At 44.5% G+C, this 8959-nt stretch overlaps 1 protein-coding gene across 1 annotated transcript; it reads left to right on the top strand.

Annotated features, from left to right (window-relative positions):
* Window positions 1-8339, top strand: LOC145716509 (ferritin light chain). The gene has a single exon (XM_081800229.1). The coding sequence runs from the start codon at window positions 299-301 to the stop codon at window positions 758-760; it is 462 nt and encodes a 153-aa protein (XP_081656355.1). The 5' UTR covers window positions 1-298; the 3' UTR covers window positions 761-8339.
* Window positions 8340-8959: the final 620 nt, after the last annotated feature.

Here is an 8959-nt window from a genome sequence, read left to right as displayed (position 1 = left end):
TGTAGGCAATACATCATTGTAGAATTAGCAGTGCGCCCCGCAGTCCTGCGGATCTGTCTCTTGCTTCAACACTGTTTGGACGGAACAGACCCAGGGACGCCCCTCCAACCAGCCAACGACCACCCTCCAACCTCTTTTCCAGTCGCAACCTTGGGAGCCATCTTCTTGGCCACCCACTGCCTCTGGGACCAGCCACCAGCCAATTTTGAGCTTACCTTACCACCAATCAACCATGAGCTCCTAGACTCATCAGAATTATTCCACCGAGGTGGAGGCCGCCATCAACCGCCTGGTCAACATGCATCTGCGGGCCTCCTACACCTACCTCTCTCTGGGCTTCTATTTCGACCGTGACGATGTGGCTCTGGAAGGTGTGGGCCACTTCTTCCGCGAGGTGACTGAGGAGAAGCGCGAGGGCGCCGAGCGTCTCTTGAAGATGCAAAACCAGCGTGGCGGCCGCGCCCTCTTCCAGGACGTCCAGAAGCCGTCCCAAGATGAGTGGGGGAAAACCCTGGACGACATGGAAGCTGCTCAGGTTCTGGAGAAGAGCCTGAACCAGGCCCTTTTGGATCTGCATGCCCTGGGTTCTGCCCGCGCAGACCCCCATCTCTGTGACTGCCTGGAGAACCACTTCCTAGATGAGGAGGTGAAACTCATCAAGAAGATGGGCGACCACCCGACTAACCTCCCCAGGCTGGCCAGCCCCCAGGCTGGACTGGGCGAATATCTCTTCGAGAGGCTCACTCTCAAGCACGACTAGGAGCCTCTGGAGACCAGCAGCCTTTGAGGGGGCCCCTCTGACAGCCCCCTGCTGCCAGAGCTTGTGCCTCAGCCTCTCGCTGCAGCCACGAGGCAGCTTTTTAACCACCCTGGAGCCCCTCCCAAGCCGTGGACCATGGAAACAATAAAGCTTTTTGCAGCAAAAAAAAAAAAAAAGCAGTGCTTTTGATGATAAAAACCACAGATATATTCATGTCGCGTTCAGCAGTTGTAGACATCTCGAAATATCATTTATACTCATTAATACTTCAAAATTCAACAGTTACTGGGCTCACTACTGGATCTTGTTGAATGCAATGATAAGATGCACGTATATTACTGTATCTTAAATACTTTCTAGTGTTTCTAGTTAACCGTATTTAACATATTTGATTTCGTTTGTATTTAATTTTCTTTTTGAAAGGTATTACTCTGAAAAGGTGTCCATAGACTTTACTAGGTAGCAAAGGGCAGCCATGACACACACAAAAAGCTGGGGGTGGGGTTTGGGGAGGGAAGCCCTGATCTAAAAGATGTCACCATTACACTATTGATGGGACTTTTTCTCTCTAAGACTGGGTATAACTTTAGAATCCCACTCAACACAGTGCATCAGGTAGCTACCAGCAGTCAACTGAGATGATACCTATTTACCATCTCTGGTCAATAAGAAGGAATTGATACAATGAAAGGCATCTCCTGACCCCCACAAGGTTCAGGTTCACTTAGAGATTAAGACATAGCCCTGGATTACATCTGCCCTAGATATTTCTGCCCATAGGGAAGGTTTTAGCGGAGTGTTTGCAGCCAGTCCCTGGGCATCCTTGGAGCTCCTGAACAAGGCTACTACCAGAAATGATCAGTAGCTCAAGGATTTTTCTCATCATAACACCAGTGTTGTTCAGGAAGCCACCATGTGTCATCCATATGTCACCTCCAGAGCTGCTACCAGTATAGCAATGTGCATTAGTACAATACTAAAAGCTCCTGGGGCACCTGGTGGCTCAGTTGGTTAAGTGTCTGCCTTTGGCTTGGGTCATGATCCCAGGGTCCTAGGATTGAACCCTTTGTCGGGCTCCCTGCTCAGTGGGGAGTTTGCTTCTCCCTCTCCTTCTGCTCCTCCCTGCCCTGCTCATTCTCTCTCTTTCTCTCAAATAAATAAATAAATAAATAAATAAATAAATAAAATCTTAAAAAAAAAAGCTCCTTACCAGTTGGTAAATAGACACTGGCTCAAGCTCCCTGAACGCCCTTTTACCACTCCAGCCACCTCAGCCCTAGGGAGCCCTGGTCAGCACTGGAGGGAAACAGCCCTGTAACTGGCCAAGGCTCCAGCATGCCTGAGGTTGTCCTATATGTCCCCATCCTCCCTCTCCCTTTCACCATCAATGATGGTATGAGTAGGCTCAGACACCAGTCCCTCTGGGATAAATACAGGGATATTCCCTCTAGAAATAGAGGGAAATACGCCTGGTGCATACCTGGCCACCCCAAGGCTGGAGTGTCCTGATGCCTACCGCCAGGAATCACTTTTACTTGGCCTCTTTGGGTCCACAGTGTACAATACTGGTTGAAATATTTTGACTATTCCATGATCACCTGCTCCCAAATCTCTGCCACTTTCACCAAGGAGATACCAGGGGTTTGTACTTACTGAAATGGTTGTGTGAGGGATCCCAGTATCACTTCTCCAATTTTCCTTGCTCACCACTGGATGAACTGGAATTCACAAAGAAACGCAGTGTTGCACTGGAGGGGAGGTGGCTTCTAGGCACTTGGGCTGTGTCACATCAGCTGTCATTCATTGAACCGAACCCGTTCACTGGGGCTCAAGCACTGCGGTCCTTGGAGGGCTGAGGCCATGGCATCTTTGTTCCATCTGAGTGCACCTCTAAAACAACTGACCATCACTAATATCTATATTTGGATCTCTGAGTGAAATTGGCTAAGTAGCAGTGCTCCACCCCAAAAAGGTGGGGGGATGGGGCTTTTTTCTAACTCACAGCACTCATACATATAGATGGCTTCATTATTGCTTTAAAGCTTGGTATGAAAATTTAGAGAAAATTTTGGAAATTTGATCCAAGAATGTCCCACCCAAGCACTTTCTTCATAGTCTGGTATATTATTTCAGATCCTAAATGGCGAAAAACGCCTCGTGAACATCATTCAACAACAAAGTGTGTGCTGATCTCTGTGGTGTGCTGCTGAGCGATTGCTAATGGCACCGCACTTGCATGCCAGTTGGGAGCGGCTTTCCTTCTCCTCCCGTGGGCTGGGCACTTGCAGTCAAAATAGCTGAGCGGATTTTTTTCTCTACCACTTCCAAGCTGCATGCCTTGGGGAGCCACTCAGGCTTCCCAAGCCTCAGCTATTTATCTAAAACAAAGTTGGTGTGGGGTTTAAAGGAATGTAAAAGGCCCAGCCCAATGGCTAACATGTAATAAGAACGCAGTCATTTGTTATTTTTGTTGTTTTAATGCTCTTTGGTATTTCAGTGAGCCAAGGCGCTGCATGCAAGCAAAGTAATGGCGCATTTGGCAGGATATAGGGAAGGCTCAACCTTATTATTACATAATTGTTGCCGGAAATTCTCCATTAGAGAAGCATTCTTTGGATAATCACTTTTGAAAAACGCAAATACCTCTCTGGGTGCACTTCATTAAACTATTCGCACTAATTTACATTGCTAGGATATGTGTGGCCCAAAAATATAACATGTGAGTGTCTAGAGCTTTCCCTCCCCCGGGGATTGACAGTTAATGTGGAAGAAGAAAAAGAAGAAATACACTTAGAGAGAGAGAGAGAGAGAGATGGAGAGGTGGGGGAGGGCTCTGTTGCTGCGGAGCCCAGTGGTTCTCCGCCAGGTGGGCCTGAAGTCTGGGACCCACTTGGGGCTGTTTGGCCTGAGCATTGAGAGAGAGTGCTTTGGGTAAGCTCTAAAAAGAAAACTGAAGCAGTAATATTTAGGAAGAAAGCTGATGGGAGAAGGCAAAAAAGGGGACTCTCAAGAATTACTGCTGTGCTTGACATAATCCTTGTTCCAGGTAGGTTCTGCAGGAGCAAGCGCTAAGATGGAGCTTCGCTTGCCAAAGTCTTACTAGGGACCCACAGCTGGGGAGGGAAGCGGGAGGAAGCAGCTGGCGGGCCTGCCCAGCCGCAGCCAATCACGTGAGGAGCTCTGGACTGACACCGCCTCTTCCGGCCTGCGGGGGCAATGCGGTGCCTTCAGCCGCCTGCCCGGCTCAGCCTCCGTGGGTGGCGTGAAGCCGGGACGCTGGAGGTTGTCTGCTGATTGGACTCCAGCTGCTGAAGCGGAGGTGAATGACACGGCTCTGTGTCTAGCATCTTCTCCCAGCTCAGGAGCCTCATTTCCTAACCCATTGGCTGCGCAGTTCTTCTATGGCTCCGTGGGCCTCTCTTCCTGAGGGAAACTTGGAAGAGGGCAGTGAGCGGATGAACGACTCTTCATCGTCTTCCTACTTTACTGTCCGTTCTGATTTCCCCTTACCCTCAGCTACCACCTCTGCTGGCCTCAGTGGCCTACCTGGTGCTGCGACCGACCTACACTTTTATCCCCAAGAAGCCCAAGGTTCTGGTCACCATGCCCTTCTTAAGCCGGAGCAGCTACACATGCCCGATTACCATCACAGCCGGGCAAGGGAATGCCAAAAAGTGCCCAAGTGGGCTGCACCCATATTCCTGCCCGTCCCCCTTGTGTGACAACAGGCAATCACCCATGCCATGGGGGTAAGTTCTCTTCCTGCTGGTTCCTGGACACAGGGAGCTAAAGATGATTGGGTGACCCTTGCTATGTCTCCTGGCAAAAGTGTGGCTGCTTGGAGTGCCAGGTCTTCTAACCCTGCAGAGCCCAGAACTGAGGAATCACAGTCTCTGTGGCTGGGTCATTGAGATGAGTGACGTGTGAGTCCACTCCTGCTTCTACTCTTATTTCTTGGTCCATCTATTCTTTCTCTTGAAGACAGCATATAAAGGTCTCCCATCCTATGAATATACTCTATTCTAGAGATTGGCACCCCATCCTTTCAGAGTCCTGCTTTTGACCTGGTATCTCCAGCAGGCAGTTTCAGCACTCTATCAGGCTGGCTGCTTCTGAGGAATGTGGCATGTGCTGCAATCCCATGATCATGGGCTGACTCCTGTTCTTCCTTTGCTGTGAAATGTTTCCCTGGTCTGACTCGATGTTATGTGGGATCTCGTACCAGTGGATGGAATACTCTCTAAGCCCTTGAGGGCTTACAGGTGGGAAAGGCAAATCTATACCCAGAATATGCATGTATTCCTTAACTGTGGCTTTTCCAGGATTGAAGGGGCCCAATGTAGTTAGTTTGTTGCCAGGTTAGCTAGTTAGTCTCTTTGGGGTATGGTGCCATATCAGAGTCTCAATTGTGGTCTCTGTTGCTGGACATTCAGCAATGCCAGTAGTTAGCCTTACACCTTTTCTCTTTACATTCAAAGGGAATAACCAGTAGTAAGATTGGTCTTGGTAAGTGAAAGCCCATGGTACTGGCCCAGGTATTTACCTCCATCTTTGCCACTGTGGCCAAATGCCGGCACTGGGATAGCTGATGACAGGGGCTGGCAGGCATCAACTGGCCTGGCTATTTTATCCACTTGATTGCTTATTGCCTTTTCTGTGATAGACACTGTCTGGTGGATGCCAGCATATGATACATAGACCTTCATACTTTGTGCCCTGGCCCGTATCATATGTCTGACTACATGCTCTCTCCTAAACCTCTTTGTCCCCCATCTTCTGATATTTTTCCTTCCATGCCCCTGACCAAAGGCTGACCCTTTTGATACCACCTGTGAATCCATAAATATTCTAACCTTGAGCCATTTCTCTTATTACACAAAATGAATAACCAGGTGTACCTAGTTGTTGAAGAGACTTTTTCCCATGGCATATTCTTGCATCCTTTGTTTAAGATTAATTGCCTATATAATCGTGGGTTTGTTTCTGGGCTCTCTATTATGTTACATTGATCTATGTGTCTATTTTTGTGCCATCAAATCAAAACCATATGGTTTGGATTACTACAGCTTGGTAGTATAACTTGAAATCTGGAATTTTGATACCTCCAGGTTTTTTCTTTTTCAAGATTGCTTTGGCTATTTGAGGTCTTTTGTGGTTCCATACAAACTTTAAGATTGTTTGTTCTAGTTCTGTGAAAAATGCTGTTGAATACTTTGATGATAGGGATCGTATTAAATCTAGATTGCTTTTGGGGTAGTATGGATATTTTAAAACTATTTGTTCCTCCATTCTATGTGCAAGGGATATCTTTCCATTTGTTTGTGTTGTCTTCAAATTCTTTCATCAATTTTTTGTCATTTTCAAAGTACAGGTTTTTCGCCTCCTTGGTTAAGTTTATCCCTAGGTATTTTTTCTTTGGTTCAATTGTAAATGGGATTGTTTTCTTAGTTTCTCTTTCTGCTGCTTCCTTATTAGTGTATACAAATGCAATGGATTTCTGTACATTGATTTTGTATCCTGCGACCTTACTGAATTCATTATCAGTTCTAGTAGTTTTTTGGTGGAGTCTTTAGGGTTTTCTATATACAGTATTATCATCTGGAAATAGTGCGCGTTTTACTTCCTCTTTACCAATTTGGATACCTTTTATTTCTTTTTCTTGTCTGATTGCTGTTGGTAGGATTTCCAGTACAATGTTGAATAGAAGTGGTGAGCTTGAAGATCCTTGTCTTGTTCCTGATCTTAGGGGAAATGCTCTCATTTTTCCTCGTTGAGTATGATGTTAGCTGGGGGTTTTTATTTTATTTTATTTTTTATTTGTTTAAAATATTTATTTATTTGAGAGAGAAAGAAAGAGAGTACGCATGCAATGGGGGGCGGGGCAGAGGGAGAGAATCTCCAGGCAGATTCCGAGCTGAGTGTGAAGCCTGACCACAGGGCTCGATCCCACAACCCATGAGATCATGACCTGAGCCGAAACCAAGAGTTGGTTGCTCAACCAACTGAGCCACCCAGGCACCCCAGCTGTGGGTTTTTAATGCATGGCCTTATTTTGAGGTATGTTCCCTCTAAACCTACTTAGCTGAGGGTTTTTACCATGAATGGATGTTGTACTTTGTCAAATGCTTTTTCTGCATCTATTGAAATGATTGTATGGTTTTTATCCTTTTTCTTATTGATGTGGTATATCATGTTGATAGATTTGTGAATATTGAGCTACCCAGGCATCCCCGCAGTAAATCCCTGACCAGAGCTATCTCTGAAAGGTATTGCCAATTAAGAGAAGGAGGTACATTTTCTAACAGTTTTTAGGTTTGGATTTCTAAGATTTCTATTTCAATATTTGGAATTTCTTTTAGGTAAATTTGAGCAAACTGTTGTGGAGAGGTTAATGGTATCTGGGAGATGTTTATGGCTGTGGCATTGGCAGTCCAACCTCCCATGGATACGAAGAAACTTACCTATCTGCTGTAGCCAAGGAATGTGCAGTTCCTTAACACCACTGATGCGTGAGCTAACCCACCCACCTGCCTACCTACCTGTTTATCCATCCATCCACCTAACCAGTTAACATTTACCAGTACCTACTGTCTGTTAGACCCTGTGTAATTGGTGGAGAAAACAATGGAAAACACAATAGTCACCATCCTTATCTGTAAGCTTATATTATAATGGTGAGGCAATCAAATAAAAAGGCCTTTGCAACACAATGTGATTCTTGTGCTATGAGAAGTGAGCATAGGGGTTATGAATGAATATAGGTCTACCCTGATAATCAGTCCAAACAGTGCTCACCTCATCCAAACCTCTTTTTATATAGATGGCCTCCCTCAGTTTTCTTTCTTCCTCTTGCTCCCAAATAACCATTTTCTCTTACCCAGTTAACTTTAAGATGAGTAATAAGTAAGGGAGTAATAGGAATATAAAATTCTTACTCTATATAAAGCATTTTAATAAAGTACTCTTGGAATATTATAATTTTATATCAGATCCTTGCTTCTGTATTATAAATAAATGACCATACTGTCACGATCACAGTCACATGACTGTTCTAGAAACATTGTAGCAAGAAGCTCAAATTCATTGAAATAATTGGATTAATTACCTTCTCTTCTGAGACGTGATTTTTTCTTTCCCTAGTAACTCTCTTTAGACGAGTTTTATTGCCTAGCCCTATGCATCTGTCTCCATCTCTGATAGATGGTTGGCTTGGGTTTTCCTATGTGGTGGTAGCAGTTCTGGAAACTTGTTTGCCATTATTTCTTCAGTTCTGTTATGATTTGAGGTACTTTGGAAGAAGAATGGTTTGTTGCTGCCCGCATTATAGTGACCACATCCTCACCCGTGTCAATGCACTTCAGAGTTCCTTTTTCACCGCATCATCAATCTCTGTAATAATGATTGAGTTTTTAAGGATTACAGGTGCATTTTTATAATTTTTTTTTTACTTATGTAGTCTCCCAATTTGATAGAAACCTGGTTTTCATACTTCAAGAAGACCTGGGCAATTTCTAAGATTTTGAGCCCTTTGAAGTAGGATATTGCAGGAAGTATGCTGTTTCTAGTTTTCTTTATAATATCTTAGCATTTAAAAATTAGAAATGAGAAGAATTTAAGAAATACTGTATAGATCTAGATACTGCATTGAGAGATGAAGAAAAGGGCAATTGAATGCTATTGATTTGTAGGAGAAATTTAGATACTATGTAATCAGTTCTGCAATAAAGACCCCATTATAATGTTTGAACATGAGATCAGATGTCATAGTTTGTTTGCAGTAAAAGTATTGCTTTAAAGTTTTTGAAAATTCCAGTTGTTTCTGCCTTAGCAGAGTGGTTTCTTCCAATTCAAACTAATTAAGGGAAAAAAACCTAAAAACTTTAATTACTCAAGAAAGATTTCTAATTTGCTATTACTGTTAGTACCACTCAAATTATGTAAAAATCTTGACTATAACTACATAATGTGTTTATATTGAAATGATGTGCAAGAAAAAGATGAGTAGAATAAATATAAAATACATTGTGGGGGCGCCTGGGTGGCTCAGTAGGTTAAGTAAGTGTCTAACTCTTGGTTTCAGCTCAGGCCATGATCTCAGGGTCCTGAGATGGAGCCCCACGTCGGGCTCTTTGCTCAGCAGGGAGTCAGCTTGAGATTCTCTACCTCTCCTGCTGCCCCACCCCCCTGTTTTCTCTCTCT

Source organism: Leptonychotes weddellii, chromosome 12 (assembly GCF_054177405.1).
Source record: "Leptonychotes weddellii isolate Sample4059 chromosome 12, ASM5417740v2, whole genome shotgun sequence".
Taxonomy (NCBI): domain Eukaryota; kingdom Metazoa; phylum Chordata; class Mammalia; order Carnivora; family Phocidae; genus Leptonychotes; species Leptonychotes weddellii.
Note: the sequence above shows the minus strand (reverse complement) of the source record. Positions and strands in the feature narration are given on the sequence as shown.

Coding starts and splice junctions, on each gene's coding strand:
- LOC145716509 (XM_081800229.1), top strand. CDS start 299: ATGCATCTGCGGGCCTCCTACACCTACCTCTCTCTGGGCTTCTATTTC.